At 40.7% G+C, this 24,953-nt stretch overlaps 1 protein-coding gene across 4 annotated transcripts in view; it reads right to left on the reverse strand.

The window, feature by feature from the left end:
• LOC129136722 (phosphatidylinositol 3,4,5-trisphosphate 3-phosphatase TPTE2-like) overlaps positions 1–24,953 on the reverse strand; it is a 122,691-nt gene that overhangs the window by 16,158 nt on the left and 81,580 nt on the right. For 2 of the 4 annotated variants that reach the window (XR_010150653.1, XM_063792468.1), the window contains one exon: positions 13,520–13,608. Coding sequence is in view for 2 of the 4 variants with exons in the window: in XM_063792468.1 (XP_063648538.1) it covers positions 13,598–13,608 (11 nt within the window). In the remaining 2 variants the exon portion in view is untranslated. Of the gene's footprint in view, positions 1–13,519; positions 13,609–23,607; positions 23,700–23,819; positions 23,897–24,953 lie in introns of all 4 variants that reach the window. The other 2 variants (XR_010150652.1, XM_063792469.1) reach the window with 2 other exon arrangements.

Consider the following 24,953-nt stretch of genomic DNA (forward strand, 5'->3'; position numbering starts at 1 on the left):
CCACCCCCCACCCCACACACACACCCTGGGGTTCTAGACTGACAAAGAGAGCTGCTTGGAGTCTGGGCAGAGCCACTGCTCAAGCCAATGTGGATCCCTGAGCTGCTATGGCCCCGGCTGCCATAGTCCGGCCAACAAGGTAGGCCAGGCTCTCTCGTGTGCCCCTAGGATAGGGGCCATATCCATGGTGCTGAGGAGCAGACAGATTGCAGGCCTCACCTCCACTGCACCTTGCCAGGCAAGGCCCACTGGCCTGGGCCTCCATCGCAGCCATGCTACCCACTACCTGAGCACTCCAGCTAGTCACAGCCCTCATTTCTCTGGGATGAAGCTCCCAGAAGTAACCAACAGGCCCTCTGCCCTGCCGTAGCCTGTGCCCCTGCTGCCCTCAGGCTGGAGAGGGAGCAAAAAGCCCAATAGCGGTCATGGGCCTCCAGCTTGCTATAGCTGACATATGGAAAGGCAGCCCAGACTGTTTTCCACGAGTCCCTGGCCCTGCTGCTCACTGGGCAGGGTGCCTCCTGGCTTGGGCCCCCAGCACAGCTCCTGCCTGATCAGTTGGTGGTGGCTCTGTGTTTCTCTGGGATGGAGGTCCCAGAAACAACTGACAGGCCTCTGCCACTGCTGCCACCACAGTACCTGCCCTTGCTTCCCCCAGGCTAGGGAGGGAACAAAGGGCCTGATTACTTTGTCAGCATCCTACAGAGAGGAGGCCAGACTGTCTTCCGGGTTGAGTTGCCTGACCTCCCTGCTCTTCAGGCAGGGCCCCCAGCTTGGGCCCAGCAGCACAGCTGCCCCAACCCTGGCTGATAACAATTGGCTGTGGTTTTGCATTTGTCTGGGGTAGAGTCCCCAGAGGCAACTGATAGGCCCTCTGCCATTGCCACTGTCCAGGTCTCCACTCCTGCTGTCCCTAAGCTGAGGAGGGAACAAAAAGCCTGAGCTTGCACTGGGGCTGCAGTGTGGCAGCTTGGAAGTGCCAAGGCCAGATCTGTAGCAGGCACTAGAGCAGGAGAGGAGCCCACACTCTCAGAGTACTGAGAGTGCTGAGTTACATGAACCTGTGGGCTACCACAGCAGTGGGCATGCTTCCCTATGCAGGGCCAGCTGGCTGGAAAAGGGATGGCCTATCTCCCTACCTCAGCCTCTGCCTGAGGGAGTGCACCTGACAAAAGAAACACAGGCACAGTGCCATTGGTTGGAAGGGGCTCCCCCAGGGCCCAGGAGCGGACCTGATGAGGTGGTCACCTCTCTTCCCACCGCACCGCAGAGCACAGCCAGAAACACCAGGAAATCCAAAGGAGCAAAGTGGCTAAGATCTATCTACCGACCATTACTCCTAAGCGCCATCTACTGGAATTCAGTAGATGTAGCAAACTACAAAAATAGTTTGCTAATATACCTTCCTGTAAAACCAAGGTAAGAATTCAACCACAAATGCACAGAGCCTTGGCCCTCGGAAAACATGAATAAATTCAGCCAACTGACTGTGCTCAACTTACACCACAGTTAAAAGAATACCAACCCTCAGATGAGAAAGAATCAGCACAAGAACTCTGGCAATTCAAAGAGCCAGAGTGTCCCCTTACCTCCAAATGAGTCCACTAGCTCCCTAGCAGTGGTTCTTAACCAGTTGGAAATGGCTGAAATGACAGATGTAGGATACAGGATCTGGATGCCAAGGAGGCTCATCAATATTCAGAAGAAAGCTGAAAACTAATCCAAGGATTCCAGTAAAGTGATCCAAGAGCCGAAAGATGAAATAGCCATTTTAAGAAAGAACCAAACTGAACTTCCATAGCTGAAAAATTCACTATAAGAATTTTATAATACAATTGGAAGTATTAACAGCAGAACAGACCAAGCTGAGGAAAGAATCTCAGTGCTCTTCTAACCAACTCAGACAAAAATAAATAAAAAAAGAATTTAAAAAAATGAGCAAAACTTCTGAGAAATAGCGGATTATGTAAAGAGACCAAATCTATGACTCATTGGCATTCCTGAGAGAAAAGAAGAGAGAATAAACAACTTGGAAAATATATTTGAGGATACAGTTTATGTAACTTTCTCTAATCTTGTTAGAAAGGTTGACAGGCAAATCCAGGAAATACAGAGAACCCAAGATAGATACTATATAAGATGGTCATCTTCAAGGCACATAGTCATCAGATTCACCAAGGTCAATGGAAAAGGAAAAAATCTTAAAAGAAGCAGAAGAGAAGAGCCAGGTTATGTACATGGGGAAGCCCATCAGGCTAGCAGCAGACTTTTCAGCAGAAACCTTAAAAGCCAGAAGAGATTGGGGAATCTGCTTTCAGTCTCCTTAAAGAAAATAAATTCCAATGAAGAATTTCATATCCCACGAAAAGCTTCATAAGTGATGAAGAAATAAAATGCTCAGAGAAACAAACACTGAGGGAATTCATTTCAACTAGACCAGCCTTATAAGAGATCCTTTAGAAAGTGCTAAATGTGGAATTGAAAGAACCTGCTACCACAAAAACACATTTAAGCACATAGCTCATAGGCAACACAGAGCAACCACACAAACAAGTCGATAACCAGCTAACAACATGATGACAGGATGAAAATCACATGTCAGTACTAACCCTGAATGTAAATGGGCTAAACTCCCCACTTAAAAGGCAAAAAGTGACAGGCTGGATCAAAAGACAAGACTCAGTCATCTGCTGTCTTCAAGAAACCCACCTCACTCCTAATGACATCCACAGGCTGAAAGTAAAGGGATGAAGAAAGACCTATCATGCAAATGGAAAACAAAAAAGAGCAGGAGTCACTATTCTTAGGTTAGATGAAACATTTTTAACCAATAAAAATTAAGGACAGAAGGGCATTATAGAATGTTAAAGGACACAGTCCAATCAGAAGACCTAGCCTAAATATGTACACACCCAATACTGGAGCACCCAAATTCATAAAACAAGTTTTTCTCGGCCTACAAAAAGATTTAGACAACCACACAATAATAGCAGAAGACTTCAACACCCCACGGACAGCAATAAACAGATCACTGAGGTAGAAAACTAACAAACTCTGTACTTACACTTGACAGTTGACCAATTGGACTTGATAGGCATCTACAGAACACTTTATCCAATAAACACAGAAGATAACATTCTCGTGCACACAGAACATATTCTAAGATCAACCACATTTGGCCATAAAGCAAGCCTCATTAAATTCAAAAAGTTTGATATCACACCAACAACACACTCTGACCACAGTGCGACAGAAATAGAAATCAGTATCAAGAAGATCTTTCAAAAATACATAAATACATGGAAATTAAATAATTTGCTCCTGAATAACTCCTGGGGTGAACATTTAAATTAAGGCAGAAATAAAAAAATGCTTTCAAATTAATGAAAGTAGGGACACAGCATATCAGAATCTCTGGGATACAGCTAAAGCAGTGTTAAGAGGAAAGTTTATAGCACTAAATGCCTTCATCAAGAAGTTAGAAATATCTCAAATTAACATCCCTACTTTGCACTTAAGGGAACTAGGAAAAAAAGAAAAAATGAACCCCAAAGCTGGCAGAAGAGAAATTAGAGAACCACTAAATGAAGTGCTTTTTGAGGTGCTGTTTTGTTTTTGAGTCTAGATGCAAAAATCTACACAAAAGATCAATGAAACCAATAATTAGCTTTTCAAAAAATAAGATTGATAGGCTGATAGCTAAACAAAGAAATAAAGAGCCAAATAAGTACAATCATAAATAACAAATATGACATTACAATCAATCCCACAGAAATACAAAAGATCCTCAGAGAACAGTATAAACAACTCTATGCACACAGATTAGATCATCTAGAGGAAATGGATAGGCCAGGCATGGTGGCTCACGCCTGTAATCCTAGCACTTTGGGAGGCCTAGGTGGGTGGATCACGAGGCCAGGGGTTCAAGACCTGCCTGGCCAACATAGTGAAACCCCGTCTCTACTAAAAATATGAAAAATTAGCTGGGCGTGGTGGCGGGTGCCTGTAATACCAGCTACTCGGGAGGCTGAGGCAGAATCACTTGTACCCAGGAGGCAAAGGTTGCAGTGAGCTGAGATCACGCCACTGCACTCCAGCCTGGGCGACAGTGCAAGACTCCATCTCGAAAAAAAAAAAAAAAGTAAATGGATAAATTCCTGGAAACATAAAATCTCCCAAGATTGAATCAGAAAGAGATTGAAACCTTGAATAGACAAATAATTGATTTCTGAAATCAAATCATTAATAAAAAATCTACCAACAAGGAAAAGCCCTGGACCAGATGGAGCCACAGCTGAATTCTACCAGATGTACAAAGAACTGGTACTGGTTCTAGTGAAACTATTCCAAAGAATTGAGGATGAGGGGTGCCTCCCTAACTCATTCCATGAAGCCATCATCAGCCTAATACCAAAATCTGGCAGAGACACACACAAAAAGAAAACTTCAGGCCAATTACTCTGATGAACATAGACACAAAAATTCTATATAAAATACTAGGAAACAGAATCCAGCAGCACATCAATAAGTTAATACACCACAATCAAGAAGCCTTCAGTCCAAGGATGCAAGGCTGGTTCAACATACGCAAATCAATAAATGTGATTTACCACATAAACAGAACTAAAAGCAAAAACCATATGATCATCTCGATAGATGCAGAAACAGCTTTTGATAAAATCCAACATCCCTTCACATTAAACACCTCAACAGATTAGGTATCAAAGGAACATACCTCAAAATAATAAGAGCCATCTATGACAAACCCACAGCCACCAAACTACTGCATGGGCAAAAGCTGGAACCAATCCCATGAGACATGAAACAAGGCAATCATGCCCTCTCTCCCCAATCCTATTCAGCATAGTACTGGAAGTCCTACCCAGAGCACTCAGGCAGGAGAAAGAAAGAAAGGCATCCAAATAGGAAAAAGAAAAAGTCTAACTATCTCTCTTTGCTGATGATATGATTCTATGTCCAGAAAACCCTGAAGACTCTGCCAAAAGGCTACTAGAACTGATAAACAACTTTAGCAGAGTTTCAGGATAAAAAATCAATGTACAAAAACAGCATTTCTGTACACCAATAATGTCCAGGTTGAAAGTCAAATCAAGAACAGAATCCCATTTACAATAGCCGTAAAGAAAATGTAATACCTAGGAGTACAGCTAACAAAGGATGTGAAGGATCTCTACAAGAACCACAAAACACTGCTGAAAGAAATCAGAGATAACACAATTAAATAGAAAAACATTCCATGCTCATGGATTGGAAGAATCAGTATCATTCAAATGGCCATACTGCCCAAAGCAGTTTACGGATTCAGTGCTATTTCTATCAAACTACCAATGCCATTCTTCACAGAATTAGAAAAATGTATTCTAAAATTCATATGAATTTTAGAGAGCCTGAATAGCCAAAGCAAATCTGAGCAAAAAGGGCAAAGCCAGAGGCTTCAAACTAAAATGCTATAGTAGCCAAAACAGCATGGTACTGGTACAAAAGCAGACACACAGACCAATGGAACAGAATAGAAAACCCAGAATAAAGCCTTACACTTAGAACCATATGATCTTTGACAAGGCTGACAAAAACAAGCAATGGGGGAAGGACTCCCTATTCAATAAATGGTGCTGGAGTAACTGGCTAGCTATATGCAGAATAATGATACTGGACCCATACCTTTCATCATATACAAAAATTAACTGGAGATAGATTAAAGATTTAAATTTAAGACCTCAAATGATAAAAATCCTAGAAGAAAACCTCAAAAATACGCTTCTTGACATTGGCCTTGGCAAAGAATTTTTAACTAAGTCCCCAAAAGCAATTGCAATAAAAACAAAGATTGACAAGTGGGACCTAAAAAAACTTAAAGAGTTTCTGCACAGCAAGAGCAATGATTGACAGAGTAAACAGACAGCCTACGGAACAGGAGAAAACACTTGCAAATTATGCATCAAACAAAGGTCTAATATCCAGAATCTATAAGGAACTTACAGAAAATCAACACGCAGAAACCAAATAACCCCATTAAAAAATGGGGAAAGTACCTGAACACATACTTCCCAAAAGAAGACATGCAAGTGACCAATGAACATATGAAAAAATGCTTCACATCACTAATCGTCAGAGAAGCGCAAATCAAAACCACAATGAGATACCCTCTCACGCTAGTCAGAATGGCTATTAATAAAAAGTCAAAAACGACAGATGCTGGCAAGGCTGCAGAGAAAAGGGAATGTTTATACACTGTTGGTGGGCATGTAAATTAGTTCAGCCACTGTGGAAAGCAGTCTGGAGATTTCTCAAAGAACTTAAAACAGAGCTACTATTTGACCCAGTAATCCCATTATTGGGTATATGCCCAATGGAAAAAAGATTATTCTACCAAAAGACACGCACAATGATATGTTCATTGCTGTGCTATTTACAATAGCAAAGATATGGGTGCTGTGCTATTCACAATAGCAAAGATATGGAATCAACCTAGGTGCCCATCAGTGGTGGGCTGGATAGAGAAAATGGTACATACAAACGATGGAATTCTATGCAGCCATAAAAATGTGTGAAATCATGTCTTTTGCAGCAACATAGATGGAGCTGGAGGCCATTATCCTAAGCAAATTAATACCAAATACCACATGTTCTCACTTATGAGAGCTAAACAACAGGTACTCTTGGACATAAAGATGTGAACAACAGACATTGTGGACTACTAGAGGGGGATGGAGGGAGAGGGGTGCAGGTTGAAAAACTACCTATTGGGTACTATGCTTACTACCAGGGTGCAATATACTGATGTGACAAACTTGCACACATACCCCCATATTTAAAATTAAAGTTAGTTTTAAAACATGAGTATCATTCTGATATAAGTTTCTTGAGTTGTTCAAATAATCATTCATTTTGCATTCTGAGAAAGCAATACCCAAAGAGGTCTTAAACAAGTTTTCTTCGAATAAGCAAAAGCAGAATAGTGTAACAACTCATAATTTCCAGAAATTTTGGTGGGTCTTGGAGGTTTGGGGAAGAGAAACGTTAATGGTAACCTCCTTATTTCAAAAAGTGAAATTCTTAAAATAAAAAAGGGGGTTTCCTTCCTTCCTGTATTGCTAGTATTGAAAAAGACAGATCTTACTCTTCCCTGAGCCAGCTAAGTATTTTCCTTCCTATTCACCTAAACCCAGGACATAATCTGCCCTCTGTAGATTACTGCTGTGTGAATTTTAAATGAAATAGTCCTATGTTGTGCCTATACATGTTTCTGTAATATGGATACATGTATCCATATTACATGTAATATTAATATTACATGTATAATATTAATAATCATAACATGAAGGGAATTTGAAAGCATGTTGTATGATCTTTTCTTCAAAGGGGGAACCAGATTAGCGGTAGTAAAAAACAAAAGCCTTTAGTTGGGCTGCTGCACAGGCAGTTGGAACCTTTTTTGGAATATTTAGAGGAGAAAAAATCACCTGCAGCTAGGCTGCTCACCAGCCTCATGGAGCTCTTCGCTCCTGGCAGGTTGCTGCCTTCCATGCCCACCATGGCTCGGGGCTCCACTCTCATCTGCGCCACTCTGGTACCCGCAGCTCTTATATAAAATATTCTATTTCCACTCAAAAATAAAAAAGCTCCTATGGCAAACTCCAGACATTGAGCTGCTGATGTGGGTGGTCCGAGTGGTTAGTGTGTTGGTTACAATGCTGGAGTGGTTTGTCTTGAACTCTCAAACCCTATATTTTCATGAACTGCTTCTTTTTTTTAGTGCTTTCTGTAGAGTGCAAGGTTTTTCAGGAATAGTATATCGTGTTTTAGCAGTTACCCTTGTCTTATTAGTTGCTACCTTTCATTTCCTGATGAATTCATCTTCGTTTAGATTGTTGAGAGCCTTGCCAATAAAAGGAAAATCATTCGAATAAGAATAATTTCTATGAAGCCAAAATATAACATTTTTCAAGGACAATCATAGCCTGAAGATACAGTGGCAATGAAGGTACTTTGAATAAAGTAACACCCACGGGCTGGGCATGGTGGTTCATGCCTGTAACCCCAACACTTTGGGAGGCTGAGGCAGGCAGATTGCTTGAGTTCAGGAATTCGAGACCAACCTGGGCAACATGTCAAAACTTCATCTCTAAAAATACAAAAAAGTTAGCCAGGTGTGGTGGCGTGTGCCTATAGTCCCAGCTACTCGGGAGGCTGGAGGTGGGAGAATCACCTCAGCCTGGGAGGTCGAGGCTGCAGTGAACCAAGATCAGACCACTGCACTCCAGTCTCGACAACCAGAGTGAGACCCTGTCTCAAAAATAAAAAATAAAAATAAAAAATTTGTTTTAAAAAACTAGCACCCAGCACCAAAGAGGAAATAATAATGATTTCCCACAGACATAAGGCTAACCAGTGTTTATAATGAAAAGATTACCTCCCTTCAGAGTTCCCCCAGGCTTAGGTGAAGTTGGTTGTGAGCAGGAGTAGCGGATTTCAAGATAATACACCTAGATTACTCTAAGAACAAATATTTCTTCTGATTCACTTACAATTTTATGCAAAAGCAGAAGTTACTGAAGATTATTTATCCTCGATATTTACCACGATCTTCTTACCCCAACCCCCATGTCTGTGTGTAATTAAAGGAAGCTTGTTAAGTAAGCTACCCATTTAGTGCTTGGAATGAGAGAAGAGCGTGCGTTGGGAATTGGGGGACTGCTCGTGTGAAACATTTCTCTCTTCTGGATTTAAAACTTAGTCTTTGCTGCCAATCTGTTAACAGTTTGTAAATGAAGTAGAAGAAAAAATATAAATTAGCTTTCTAATAAATCTGAAATTACATATGTGAAACAAAGCAGGGAATAAATACTTGACCAAAAGTATGTAAGTAAGTGGGTGTTGGGGAATCACAATTTTTAAATACCTCAATTATTTTGATATGAAAGTTCTATTTCAAAGTTCTTCAAAATGATGCCTAATGTTCCTGCATACTGTGTTCCAAATTTATATAAATACAAGATGGAAACTATGAAGCATATGCCTTCAAAAAAGAAAAAAAAAAACCTGACATTTTATCTATATCTATTTAATAGATGTATCAAGAACATATGTAAACGTATATGTAAACATGTTTTATATATATGTAAACATATATAAATCTAGATATATCATCAAGGAAGATTTAGAACATATAAGTATGTGGCAGGGGTTGGAAACAACATAATTCTTTCCCGGAAGGGGAACTATACTTCATCAGATACCAGCCACAACGTAACTGTAAGTCATTTCTAATAATAAAAAAAAAAAATCTACTGCAAATTCTGGTGGGTAAATTTTCCATGTCTTTTGTTTATGTGGATTATCCAATTCATTTCTTTGTGGTTTAAGCCTAAGAATAGAAAAAAAAATTATTGCCTTTTTATATTGGGGCTAACTGAAAAGCCATGCGGTTGGGTACCCTTGTTAGAGCTTGAAGAAACAAAAAAAGAACCTTACCATGAATAGAACCTCAGCCCCTTTTTTTGTGTCTCAGTTGGCTCCAGCAACACATCACTAACTCATACTGATTCTTTTTTTTTTTTTTTTTGAGACCGAGTGTTGCTCTCTTGCCAGGCTGGAGTGCAGTGATCTCGGCTCACTGCAACCTCCGACTCCCTGGTTCAAGCAATTCTCCTGCCTCAGCCTCCTGAGTAGCTGGGATTACAGGCACTCGCCACCACGCCCGGCTAATTTTTGTATTTTTAGCAGAGACGGGATTTCACCATGTTGGCCAGGATGGTTTCCATCTCCTGACCTCATGATCTGCCTGCCTCAGCCTCCCAAAGTGCTGGGATTACAGGCGTGAGCCACCATGCCCAGCCACTGATTTTTTTTTTTTTTTTTTTTTTTTGAGATGGAGCCTTGCTCTGTCGCCCAGGCTGGAGTGCAGTGGCACGATCTCGGCTCACTGCAAGCTCCACCTCCCAGGTTCACGCCATTCTCCTGCCTCAGCTTCCCGAGTAGCTGGGACTACAGGCGCCCGCCACCACGCCCGGCTAATTTTTGTATTTGTATTTTTAGTAGAAACTGGGTTTCAGCGTGTTAGCCAGGATGGTCTCAATCTCCTGACCTCGTGATCCGCCCGCCTCGGCCTCCCAAAGTGCTGGGATTACAGGTGTGAGCCACTGCGTTCAGCTGCCCAGCCGCTGATTCTTTTAACACTGCTTTTTATGGAATTAATGACATTCAGGTTTAATAAAATATCTAAATTTCAGAAATCAGTCAGGCTAGGTATGAATGAAAACCCAGTAATAAAATACTATATCCCTTTAAATTTATGTGTGAGGTTGCAATTTTTTGAATTTTTACGATCAGACCTTGGAGAGGACCTTGAGCAGTAGCATATAACTCCCACATGCTTAGCGTTCCAATAATGGAACACTAGGCATAAATTTATTAATCCATTTATGCCTAATGTTCTAAATGATAGAAGTTGGCATTTTTGGCTAAACAACAATCTCATAACAAAAACAGCTATACCAAGTAGTATATAAATTTAAATGTTACAGAAATCTTTAGAAATTTATATACAACTGAGAATAAAAGTGATCTAACTTACTGCTTCTTCAAAATGAATATGGTATTTTAAAGGAAAAAACTGTATCCTTTAGCAAGAACCACTTTTGAGGAACAGCATCAAATGAAGCTCCACCCAGCTCTCACTATTTGAGGGACTTTGCTCATGTTAGAAGAAAAAGCTTATTGTTTTTATGCATCCAAGAAAAAAAATTGTAAAAATTTCCATCAAATCCAAAGTTCACTCTATCAAAATCCATTAAATGTATATGCATTACAAGTGTGTAGACCACAGGTTTAATTTACCGTTGCCTTGCTGGACTTAAGGAGTTATTAGATCGAGTGCACATCTGAAGAAAAGATTAGGACTGGATGTAACAATAACTATCAATTCATGCTACATATAATCATAGCCACTTCTCCAACTCTCACCTAAATCATTTAAAAAATATTTTCTCCTTTTGTATTGAAGAGTATGGTTGATTAGAAAAAGTCTCAATTTTTCACCACCACAGAACAAATGCTACTTATAGCGGAGAACTTCTAGATTGAAAAATGAGTTTCCAAATATGGCAGAAGTTTTTTTGGAACAATAATCTTCAAATCCAATTAATAATTTTTCAGAAAGTTTTCCCCATTCAGTTATTAGAAAGCCACATTTAAATGGGAAGCTATTACTTAATGATATTTTTTAGCTGTACTCCTTCATACTTACTGTGTCTTACAACTTCTCGTAGATATAAGTGTGTCAGTCAGCTTTTCAGCTAGCTGAAGCCTCCTTAGGTCCTGCCTTATTTTAGCACAAACTTTGGTGGTGGTTTGTCATTGGTAAATCAGTGCCTACTGAGGACCTGACATATTGAAGGTACTGAACAGACTCATACTGAACTTCTCTGGGAAGAATTTACTACCACACTTAAGATCTGGTTATAATACTTTTGAACTCATAACACAGTCCTATGGCATGGACCTTGAGGATACTGCAACAGTGGGTCTCAAGAACAACTGTGTTTTTAAAATAACCAAATTAAGAGGAGTATGGCAATGGTCAATGGTGGCTCGAGGATTTTTTGCTTTCTATAAAGTTCATGACAACCAGGAAAAGACTTGCCATTATATCTTATACACAGACACTGAAGATTAGGCTGTTCCTGTAGGTTTATATTATATCCATATCTGTTATTTTGTATAAAAGGTATGTTAAACCAGAAGAAAAAAGGACAATTGTCATAGTATTTAGGAAGATCCTAAAAAGAAAAAAAAAATTTCAAAATAAAACTGATACCAAGAACTAATCATTCCAAAGAAATTAAAGTTCATTCCTTTATTCCTTTATATATTTATCAAACAATTATAACCATTAAATACATAGCACTCTGCGGTCTATAACAATAAACTCAAGACACAAAGGAGGAGGCTTAAGAAAATACTATTGCATTCTCTTGCTGTTTCTATCAAAATTTTCAAGGAATAGTATTTTTTCCATGCTAGATATTTAATTTAAATGCTGATATTTGAATCTGGTTTAGATAGTGCTAAACAGAATCTACTAAGGACCTATGCCTATATATACCTAAGTATATTATTGTGAATTCTTACAATTTTTTTGTTGCCTCAGCATCCCTTTTAAATATAAATTGGACTTTGTGATATCAAAAGTGGGGTTCAGTCACCCTCAGCAGTTTCCAGTTCACCTCCTCCCAGTTTCTCAGTGTGACTGATCCTGGTATCTACCTTATTCAGCCTTCTCCTGGGGACCACTTCATCATGGGACAGCTAGATATAACCTACTTGACTCACCCCACAGACCCCCATACTCCGCATGAACCATGTGGATATATCAGTGACCACCTCTCAGTCACAGCAGAGACTCACGGCTGCTTGCATTAAACCAAAGTGGACCTCCCTGTAGGAAACCTGCTCAGATAGCACCTTACATCCCAATAAAGGCTTCCACTCCCAGGTCCCTCCCTCTCTCTCGCTATTGCTCCCCAACCATCAGTCAAGCACAGGTCTTCTTGATGGCTCTCCCTTCCAGTTAGCCCTGCAAAGTGTGCTGCCCTCTTCTCTCTGGAATTAATAAAAAAACTGCTTCGGTTATTTCATGTGTTGTACTGTGCTGCCTTCTCTGTGTTTCACCCAACTGAGTCACCCAAACCTAACTCTTTCCAGTCAGTGCTTCCAGCTACTTGGGAGGCTGAAGTGGGAGGATTGCTTGAGCCCAGGAGGTTGAAGCTGCAGTTAGCTATGATCACGCCACTGCACTCCAGCCTGGATGATAGAGTGAGACCCTGTCTCAATTTTTTTTTTTTTTTTGACTGGGTCTCGCTCTTGTCGCCCAGGCTGGAGTGCAGTGGTGCAATCTCGGCTCACTGCAACCTCTGCCTCTCGGGTGCAAGCGATTCTCCTGCCTCTGCCTCCCGAGTAGCTGGGATTACAGGTGCTTGCCACCACACCCAGCTAATTTTGTACCTTTAGTAGAGATGGGGTTTCTCCATGTTGGTCAGCCTGGTCTTGAACCCCCGACCTCATGTGATCCACCCACCTCAGCCTCCCAAAGTGCTGGGATTATAGGCATGATTAATTTTTTAATTTTAAAAAAAGATGCAAACAAAATGTAATCATTGCTATGCAGTAAAACATAACTTTGGTTTTTTTAGCATCTTGGCTTTTATTTTTTGTGTTTATTTTGTATTTTTTGTATTTGATAACTAATATATGTAAATTTAGAAAAAATTAGAAAATTTACAATTTAGAAAAAACAAATGAACAAAAATTATTCAAATTACATATGTTCTTTTAAAAAAATTTGTTATAAATCTGATTTATTGTTTTTCTCACCCTCCCTCTGTGCGATGACATCTATCGTCTCCCTTGTTGGGAAGTGTAGTAAAGCAAATCTTAAATAAAATCATTCAAAAGACCAGACAAGAACAATGGCAGAGGCTGTTTCTTGATTACTCACCAAAGAGAAAAATTGCACTTTCACATCATCATACAGAGGTGGACTGTTGAATACATCAATTATTGCTCTATTTCAGTGTCATGAAATACCTGTGAATGAACACATGGAATTTAGAACTATAAACCTAACTAATGATAACAATGAAGTTCCTTTTCACTTATCATGACTTCCAATATTTATCAAGTACTTTTGGTCTCACAGCCCAATCACTACATGTATAAATAATTACTAATAACCTTTTCTATTTGCAATACTGTTGTTTGTATGTATGTGTGCGTGTGTGTGTTTTTGAGACAGAGTCTCACTGTCACCCAGGCTGAAGTGCAGGGGCATGATCTCAGCTCCCTGCAACCTCTGCCTCCCAGGTTGTAGTGATTCCTGTGCCTCAGCCTCCTGAGTAGCTGGGACTATAGGCACATGCCACCACACCCGGCTACTTTTTGTATTTTTAGTAGACATGGGGTTTCACTATACTGGCCAGGCTGGTCTCGAACTCCTGGCCTCAAGTGATTTGCCCACCTGGGCCTCCCAAAGTGTTGAAATTACAGGTGTGAGCCACAGCACCGGTCCTGTTGTTCACGTTTTTTAAAGGCCAACATGTTTGAGGGTTATCATGAGGCACTTTTCTTTTCTTTCTTTTTTTTTTTTTTTTTTTTTGAGATGGAGTCTCACTCTATCACCATGCTGAAGTTCAGTGGTGGGATCTCGGCTCACTGCAACCTCCGCCTCCTGGGTTCAAACCATTCTCCTGCCTCCGCCTCCCGAGTAGCTGGGACTACAGGTGTGCACCACCACACCCAACTAATTTTTGTATTTTTAGTAGAGACCAGGTTTCACCATGTTGGCCAGCACGGTCTCGATCTCTTGACCTTGTGATCTGCCCGTCTTGGCCTCCCAAAATGCTGGGATTAGAGGCATAAGCCACCATGCTCGGCCATGAGGCACTTTAAAAAAATGCCTCACTTTTAAAAAGTATTGAATTTTCTATTAGACTTTAATCAATTAAATATTATTATTTAATGTGTGTCATTTGATTTTCATGCATTAGGGCCTCTTTTGAGAATACATTAAGAAGCTCAATTTTAAAGCTAGCATTGACATTCAAAAAGCAATGTGTAACTCACCAAGGTTTTTTATTTTCTAAGTTTAAAAAATAACAACAGGGGCCTGTAACACTTGGGCGGTGGGCCCACCTGCTCCTCCCAAGGGAGGGGGAGAGTGGGGTTCCCCTGCTCATCATGTTTTATCAGAACTCTCGTGTTTCTCAATGGGATCTTTGGACTTGACCATTGCAGCCTCCTGGATGAAGTGACCAAAAATAGGTCAAGTTTTGGAATGAATGACTTTGAAGCTATACGATTTCTTTGACTCACTCTCCTATAAATAATGGCACCCACAATAAGAAAGGTCTAGGTCCTGTGAAAAACACAAAAGGAGGTACAGACTCAGTCGGTCCCTTCAGGGAGCTGTACACATAAGAAACAAAGGTAGAATGGTATATAACTCAATCTGTATAATGAAGACTGGGTGTGCTGTTATGCACTGCTGGGGGCTAGTTAACAGGAGGTGCAGAATGCAAAAATTTCATTGAGGAGGTAAAAATTGAATTGGACATGAAACAGTTTAGATAAAGGAAGAAGGGCTCTGAAAATAGAATCTAGTTCATACAGAGGGAAAAAGACCAGCAATAATGCAAAGTAGAAATTAGAAAAATAGGCCGGGCATGGTGGCTCACGCCTGTAATCCCAACAGTTTGGGAGGCCAAGATGGGCAGATCACCTGTGGTTGGCAGTTCGAGATCAGCCTGACCAACATGGAGAAACCCCATCTCTACTAAAAATACAAAAATTAGCCGGGTGTGGTGGCGCATGCCTGTAATCCCAGCTACTTGGGAGGCTGAGGCAGGAGAATCACTTGAACCCGGGAGGCGAAGGTTGCAGTGAGCCGAGGTCGCACCATTGTACTCCAGCCTGGGCAACAAGAGTGAAACTTCATCTCAAAAAAAGAAAAAAAAGAAAGAAAAAAAGAAATTAGAAAAACAGCAACAAAGAAGGTCAGGCAGTGTGGCTCATGCCTATAATCTCGGCAGGTTGCGAAGCTGAGGTGTAAAGGTTGCTTGAGCCCAGGAGTTTGAGACCAGCCTGGGCAACATAGCAAGATCCAGTCTCTACAAAAAATAAAAAAAATTGCGGGATTGCTTGAGCTCAGGAGGTCAAGGCTGCAGTAAGCCATGATCACATGACTGTGCTACAGCCTGCGTGACAGAATGAGACCCTGACTCAAGAAAAGAAAAAGGAGGGTGGGAGGAGCCAAGATGGCCGAATAGGAACAGCTCCCGTCTACAGCTCCCAGCCTGAGCGACGCAGAAGACGGGTGATTTCTGCATTTCCATCTGAGGTACCGCGTTCATATCACTAGGGAGTGCCAGACAGTGGGTGCAGGTCAGTGGGTGCGCGCATCATGCGCGAGCCGAAGGAGGGCGAGGCATTGCCTCACTCGGGAAGCGCAAGGGGTCAGGGACTTCCCTTTCCTAATCAAAGAAAGGGGTGACAGACGGCACCTGGAGAATTGGGTCACTCCCACCCGAATACTGCGCTTTTCCAACGGGCTTAAAAAACGGCGCACTACGAGATTATATCCCGCACCTGGCTCAGAGGGTCCTACCCCACGGAATCTCGCTGATTGCTAGCACAGCAGTCTGAGATCAAACTGCAAGGCGGCAGCAAGGCTGCGGGAGGGGCGCCCACCATTGCCCAGGCTTGCTTAGGTAAACAAAGCAGCCAGGAAGCTCGAACTGGGTGGAGCCCACCACAGCTCAAGGAGGCCTGCCTGCCTCTGTAGGCTCCACCTCTGGGGGCAGGGCACAGACAAACAAAAAGACAGCAGTAACCTCTGCAGACTTAAATGTCCCTGTCTGACAGCTTTGAACAGAGCAGTGGTTCTCCCAGTACGCAGCTGGAGATCTGAGAACGGGCAGACTCCCTCCTCAAGTGGGTCCCTGACCCCTGAACCCCGAGCAGCCTAACTGGGAGGCACCCTCCAGCAGGGGCACACTGACACCTCACACTGCAGGGTACTCCAACAGACCTGCAGCTGAGGGTCCTGTCTGTTAGAAGGAAAACTAACAAACAGAAAGGACATCCACACCAAAAACCCATCTGTACATCACCATCATCAAAGACAAAAAGTAGATAAAACCACAAAGATGGGGAAAAAGAGAACAGAAAAACTGGAAACTCTAAAACGCAGAGCGCCTCTCCTCCTCCAAAGGAACGCAGCTCCTCACCGGCAACGGAAGAAAGCTGGACGGAGAATGACTTTGACGAGCTGAGAGAAGGCTTCAGACGATCAAATTACTCTGAGCTACGGGAGGACATTCAAACCAAAGGCAAAGAAGTTGAAAACTTTGAAAAAAATTTAGAGGAATGTATAACTAGAATAACCAATACAGAGAAGTGCTTAAAGGAGCTGATGGAGCTGAAAACCAAGGCTCGAGAACTACGTGAAGAATGCAGAAGCCTCAGGAGCTGATGCAATCAACTGGAAGAAAGGGTATCAGCAATGGAAGATGAAATGAATGAAATGAAGCAGGAAGGAAAGTTTAGAGAAAAAAGAATAAAAAGAAACAAGCAAAGCCTCCAAGAAATATGGGACTATGTGAAAAGACCAAATCTACGTCTGATTGGTGTACCTGAAAGTGATGGGGATAATGGAACCAAGTTGGAAAACACTCTGCAGGATATTATCCAGGAGAATTTCCCCAATCTAGCAAGGCAGGCCAACGTTCAGATTCAGGAAATACAGAGAACGCCACAAAGATACTCCTCGAGAAGAGCAACCCCAAGACACATAATTGTCAGATTCACCAAAGTTGAAATGAAGGAAAAAATGTTAAGGGCAGCCAGAGAAAAAGGTCGGGTTACCCTCAAAGGGAAGCCCATCAGACTAACAGCGGATCTCTCGGCAGAAACCCTGCAAGCCAGAAGAGAGTGGGGGCCAATATTGAACATTCTTAAAGAAAAGAATTTTCAACCCAGAATTTCATATCCAGCCAAACTAAGCTTCATAAGTGAAGGAGAAATAAAATACTTTACAGACAAGCAAATGCTGAGAGATTTTGTCACCACCAGGCCTGCCCTAAAAGAGCTCCTGAAGGAAGCGCTAAACATGGAAAGGAACAACCGGTACCAGCCGCTGCAAAATCATGCCAAAATGTAACGACAGTCGAGACTAGGAAGAAACTGCATCAACTAACGAGCAAAATGACCAGCTAACATCATAATGACAGGATCAAATTCACACATAACACTATTAACTTTAAATGTAAATGGACTAAATGCTCCAATCAAAAGACACAGACTGGCAAATTGGATAAAGAGTCAAGACCCATCAGTGTGCTGTATTCAGGAAACCCATCTCACGTGCAGAGACACACATAGGCTCAAAATAAAAGGATGGAGGAAGATCTACCACGCAAATGGAAAACAAAAAAAGGCAGGGGTTGCAATCCTAGTCTCTGATAAAACAGACTTTAAACTCACAAAGATCAAAAGAGACAAAGAAGGTCATTACATAATGGTAAAGGGATCAATTCAACAAGAAGAGCTCACTATCCTAAATATATATGCACCCAATACAGGAGCATCCAGATTCATAAAGCAAGTCCTGAGTGACCTACAAAGAGACTTAGACTCCCACACACTAATAATGGGAGACTTTAACACCCCACTGTCAATATTAGATGGATCAACGAGACAGAAAGTCAACAAGGATACCCAGGAATTGAACTCAGCTCTGCACCAAGCGGACCTAATAGACATCTACAGAACTCTCCACCCCAAGTCAACAGAATATACATTTTTTTCAGCACCACACCACACCTATTCCAAAATTGACCACATACTTGGAAGTAAAGCTCTCCACAGCAAATGTAAAAGAACAGAAATTATAACAAACTATCTCTCAGACCACAGTGCAATCAAACTAGAACTCAGGATTAAGAATCTCACTCAAAACCGCTCAACTACATGGAAGATGAACAACCTGCTCCTGAATGACTACTGGGTACATAACGAAATGAAGGCAGAAATAAAGATGTTCTTTGAAACCAACGAGAACAAAGACACAACATACCAGAATCTCTGGGACGCATTCAAAGCAGTGTGTAGAGGGAAATTTATAGCACTAAATGCCCACAAGAGAAAGCAGGAAAGATCCAAAATTGACACCCTAACATCACAATTAAAAGAACTAGAAAAGCAAGAGCAAACACATTCAAAAGCTAGCAGAAGGCAAGAAATAACTAAAATCAGAGCAGAACTGAAGGAAATAGAGACACAAAAAACCCTTCAAAAAATTAATGAATCCAGGAGCGGGTTTTTTGAAAGGATCAACAAAATTGATAGACTGCTAGCAACACCAATAAAGAAAAAAATAGAGAAGAATCAAATAGACGCAATAAAAAATGATAAAGGGGATATCACCACCAATCCCACAGAAATACAAACTACCATCAGAGAATACTACAAACACGTCTATGCAAATAAACTAGAAAATCTAGAAGAAATGGATAAATTCCTGGACACATACACTCTCCCAAGACTAAACCAGGAAGAAGTTGAATCTCTGAATAGACCAATAACAGGATCTGAAATTGTGGCAATAATCAATAGCTTACCAACCAAAAAGAGTCCAGGACCAGATGGATTCACAGCCGAATTCTACCAGAGGTACAAGGAGGAACTGGTACCATTCCTTCTGAACCTATTCCAATCAATAGAAAAAGAGGGAATCCTCCCTAACTCATTTTATGAGGCCAGCATCATTCTGATACCAAAGCCAGGCAGAGGCACAAACAAAAAAGAGAATTTTAGACCAATATCCTTGATGAATATTGATGCAAAAATCCTCAATAAAATACTGGCAAACCGAATCCAGCAGCACATCAAAAAGCTTATCCACCATGATCAAGTGGGCTTCATCCCTGGGATGCAAGGCTGGTTCAATATACGCAAATCAATAAATGTAATCCAGCATATAAACAGAGCCAAAGACAAAAACCACATGATTATCTCAATAGATGCAGAAAAGGCCTTTGACAAAATTCAACAACCTTCATGCTAAAAACTCTCAATAAATTAGGTATTGATGGGACATATTTCAAAATAATAAGAGCTATCTGTGACAAACCCACAGCCAATATCATACTGAATGGGCAAAAACTGGAAGCATTCCCTTTGAAAACTGGCACAAGACAGGGATGCCCTCTCTCACCACTCCTATTCCACATAGTGTTGGAAGTTCTGGCCAGGGCAATTAGGCAGGAGAAGGAAATAAAGGGTATTCAATTAGGAAAAGAGGAAGTCAAATTGTCCCTGTTTGCAAATGACATGATTGTATATCTAGAAAACCCCATTGTCTCAGCCCAAAATCTCCTTAAGCTGATAAGCAACTTCAGCAAAGTCTCAGGATACAAAATCAATGTGCAAAAATCACAAGCATTCCTATACACCAACAACAGACAAACAGAGAGCCAAATCATGAGTGAACTCCCATTCACAATTGCTTCAAAGAGAATAAAATACCTAGGAATCCAACTTACAAGGGATGTGAAGGACCTCTTCAAGGAGATCTACAAACTGCTGCTCAAGGAAATAAAAGAGGATACAAACAAATGGAAGAACATTCCATGCTCCTGGGTAGGAAGAATCAGTATCGTGAAAATGGCCATACTGCCCAAGGTAATTTACAGATTCAATGCCATCCCCATCAAGCTACCAATGCCTTTCTTCACAGAATTGGAAAAAAATACTTTAAAGTTCATATGGAACCAAAAAAGAGCCCGCATCGCCAAGTCAATCCTAAGCCAAAAGAACAAAGCTGGAGGCATCACACTACCTGACTTCAAACTATACTACAAGGCTACAGTAACCAAAACAGCATGGTACTGGTACCAAAACAGAGATATAGATCAATGGAACAGAACAGAGCCCTCAGAAATAACGCCGCATATCTACAACTATCTGATCTTTGACAAACCTGAGAAAAATAAACAATGGGGAAAGGATTCCCTATTTAATAAATGGTGCTGGGAAAACTGGCTAGCCATATGTAGAAAGCTGAAACTGGATCCCTTCCTTACACCTTAAACAAAAATCAATTTGAGATGGATTAAAGACTTAAACGTTAGACCTAAAACCATAAAAACCCTAGAAGAAAACCTAGGCATTACCATTCAGGACATAGGCATGGGCAAGGACTTCATGTCTAAAACACCAAAAGCAATGGCAAGAAAAGACAAAATTGACAAATGGGATCTAATTAAACTAAAGAGCTTCTGCACAGCAAAAGAAACTACCATCAGAGTGAAGAGGCAACCTACAAAATGGGAGAAAATTTTCACAACCTACTCATCTGACAAAGGGCTAATATCCAGAATCTACAATGAACTCAAACAAATTTACAAGAAAAAAACAACCCCATCAAAAAGTGGGCGAAGGACATGAACAGACACTTCTCAAAAGAAGACATTTATGCAGCCAAAAAACACATGAAAAAATGCTCACCATCACTGGCCATCAGAGAAATGCAAATCAAAACCACAATGAGATACCATCTCACACCAGTTAGAATGGCAATCATTAAAAAGTCAGGAAACAACAGGTGCTGGAGAGGATGTGGAGAAATAGGAACACTTTTACACTGTTGGTGGGACTGTAAACTAGTTCAATCATTGTGGAAGTCAGTGTGGCGATCCCTCAGGGATCTAGAACTAGAAATAGCATTTGACCCAGCCATCCCATTACTGGGTATATACCCAAAGGACTATAAATCATGCTGCTATAAAGACACATGCACATGTATGTTTATTGCGGCATTATTCACAATAGCAAAGACTTGGAACCAACCCAAATGTCCAACAATGAGAGACTGGATTAAGAAAATGTGGCACATATACACCATGGAATACTATGCAGCCATAAAAAATGATGAGTTCATGTCCTTTGTAGGGACATGGATGAAATTGGAAATCATCATTCTCAGTACACTATCGCAAGAACAAAAAACCAAACACCGCATATTCTCACTCATAGGTGGGAATTTAACAATGAGATCACATGGACACAGGAAGGGGAACATCACACTCTTGGGACTGTTGTGGGGTGGGGGGTGGGGGGAGGGGGGAGCGATAGCATTGGGAGATATACCTAATGCTAGATGACAAGTTAGTGGGTGCAGCACACCAGCATGGCACATGTATACATATGTAACTAACTTGCACAATGTGCACATGTACCCTAAAACTTAAAGTATAATAATAAAAAGTAAATAAATAAATAAATAAAAGAAAAGAAAAAGTAAAGGAAGGAAAGAAAGAAATAACCAAGTAACTAACTAAATAAATTAGAGTTGTATTCCAAGAGCCAAAGGGGATGACCCAGTTTATTTGGAATGAAGTCTGTTGGTCAAGCTACTGATGGAAATAAGCTCAGGTACTACATTAGGGCTATTACATCTTAAGAGCTCAAAAGCCAAAGAAATAAGAGTGAAGTTGTTGAAGAATATGGTGGGGCATTTCCTATGTGACAGAGATGCCTGATAATTATCACATATAACACTTATTTAGTGATTTATAATTTACAAAGAAACTTTATATATATTATCTAATTTAATTCCCATAACACTTGAGATGTGATATTTATTTTACAGATAAAGGTGTTGAGCCAAAGGTGTTAACTGGCTCTGACCATGGGCACACAGTGTGTCTTCTGCTGCTCTACCTACAACTTTTCACAATGAGAGCAATATTTCAGGATGCATATTTCAGGATTCTATACATTGCATTATATAAGGAGAAAGAAAAGGTAAGGAGACCATTGTAGAAATCTAAGCATGAGCAAATGAGGTTCTGGACAGTTAGTGGCAGTGAGAACAGAAAGGAAGGAGAACACAGAAAAATTTCAAAGGAATAATCAACAGGGATTGATAACTAACTGGATTTAGGGAGCCAAGGCAAAGAGAATCAAAGCACAGGGCCTGAGTCGGAGAATGCCTGTGCCATTTGCAGAAGCAGAGAAAGCTCATTGATAATTCAGACTGGCTAATGCATTTGAGTTGGAGTGGAAACTGTTCATGTTGTAGCTTCTGCATCTACAACTCAGTGGGTTCTCATAAACATCTGTCCAGTAAATGAACAAATAATAGTTTAAGAGGAATGGGTCATTCTTCAACCAAGAATAAAGCATTTGCTAAGAACAGAAAGCCAAGGGTCAGGCCTGGGTGAATGCCCTCAGTTGAGAGAGGCCAAAAAAAGAGGGGCGGGGGGCTATGCAGAGGGGGAAGGAATAGGGTTAGTAACAAGAGAATCTGAGACAAAGGCCTGGGTAGGAAAAGTTTATGGTTATTAGACCCATGAAGGAAGCTTTCTTATTGTTTCAGAAAAGGTATATAGTTTTAGGCATTTCTTCATTGCAGCAAAACATTGACTACCAGGTCCCTTTTGCTTTGGATAAAGAGATTCCTCCCCAGTTCATTCACTCTTGCATTATTCCTCATAGGGTCATCTCACAGAACGTCTGACTTAGAATCACTTGGGACATTGCTAAGTCTGTAGATTCCTGGCCCCCATTCCAGATTTCCCAAATCATACTTTGGGGGTACAACCTAAGCATGTAAATCTTTACAACCTCCTCAGTGGTTTTCATGCACACTAAAATTTTAGAATCAGTACTATATAATAAAAGATAAAATGAACAACAAGAGAATATGGCTAAAAATGACCAGATATGTAAATTAAAATCCTTAATACATTCCTGGGAACATGCTCAGCATTTGTGGAAAAGTGAAAGGCAAAGCAACACTGAACAGAAATAAATTCTGGAAAGGACCCTGAAAAAACTGTTTTGAACAAAGAGGTTAATTTATCTCTGGTTTGCATCCAAACCCAGTGACACCAAGTTGGATGGTAACCAGAAAGCGTTATGGACTCTCTATGGTGAGTGATCATTTAGGGAGGTGAACATTGCTGCTTTGACATTCAGCCTTAAAACAAACATCAGATTTTTTTCAATTCACATGTTTTCTCTTACCTAACAATTTATTAAGTAAGTACAGGAAAAGACAACCTTTTTCTCCATCACTATTTTGACTTTTAGATCATATCCATCGCCTGCTCCAACACCTAAATGAAATTTAAAAGTTAGCTTGGTTAGCACGAAGATCAAAATATCTCACCAATTAACATCACGGATGAAAAAGAGAAAAAGTTATCCAAGCTAACAATGTATCAGTAGTCACTTACTTGGTCTTGCATGGATTTTGTCTTTGAAAGACAAGGCTTCAAGCCCAGTTCTGTCTCCTAAGGCAGATTTTATAAGACTAGAGGGTAGAAAAAAAATACATATAGCTCAGCTTTAAAGACTTAGAATACCATCACTTTATCTTTCCAGAAAAAATATTTAGGGAAGGTGGGCTGGGCATGGTGGCTCACGCCACGATAATCCCAGCACTTTGGGAGGTCAAGGTGGATGGATTAATTGAGGTCAGGAGTTTGAGACCAACCTGGTCAACATGGTGAAACCCCATCTCTACTAAAAATGCAAAAATTAGCTGGGCGTGGTGGCACGTGCCTGTAATCCCAGCTACTTAGGAGGCTGAAATAGGAGAATCGCTTGAACCCAGGAGGCGGAGGTTGCAGTGAACCAAGACCACACTACTGCACTCCAGCCTAAATGACAGAGCAAGACTCTGTCTCAAAAAAAAAAGAAAAAAAAAAAGGAAAAATTTAGAGAAGGTGACTTGCAACCTTTTCTGCTAATATGTTGCTTTCTTCAGACTTATAATCATAATGACTCTTAATAATAAATACAGTAGTCTAAACTACTTTGGCCCTAGTTTAAGTCTAGTTCCTGATGCAATCTGTATAAAAATATAGGATAGTTATATCCAAAAATTCCCGTGGTGTTCAGCATATATTTACGGACAAAGGCTCTTTTGCCCCTTTTTTTCAATTCAAACGACTCACTTCCTTTAGCATTTCCTCAAAGACTTGGTTTCTCAGCCAATTAATTTTTTATTGCTTTTCTCTCAATTCTACATTAATTTTAATTCAATACGCACAAAATTAAAGGTAGAGAATTAAAACAAATATTTTAACAGCTAGTGTATTAATTATTCTTGATTGCTCATCTCGTATGCTGTTTGTTTTCTTTTCGTTTAATTTTGGAAAGGAACAATCGGTACCAGCCACTACAAAAACATGCCAAACTGTAAAGACCATCCATGCTAGGAAGAAACTGCCACAACTAACGAGCAAAATAACCAGCTAACATCATAATGACAGGATCAAATTCACACATAACAATATTAACCTTAAATGTAAATGGGATAAATGCCCCAATTAAAAGACACAGATTGGCAAATTGGATAAAGAGTC

This window comes from Pan troglodytes, chromosome 14, assembly GCF_028858775.2.
Source record: "Pan troglodytes isolate AG18354 chromosome 14, NHGRI_mPanTro3-v2.0_pri, whole genome shotgun sequence".
In the NCBI taxonomy this organism is placed as follows: Eukaryota; Metazoa; Chordata; class Mammalia; order Primates; family Hominidae; genus Pan; species Pan troglodytes.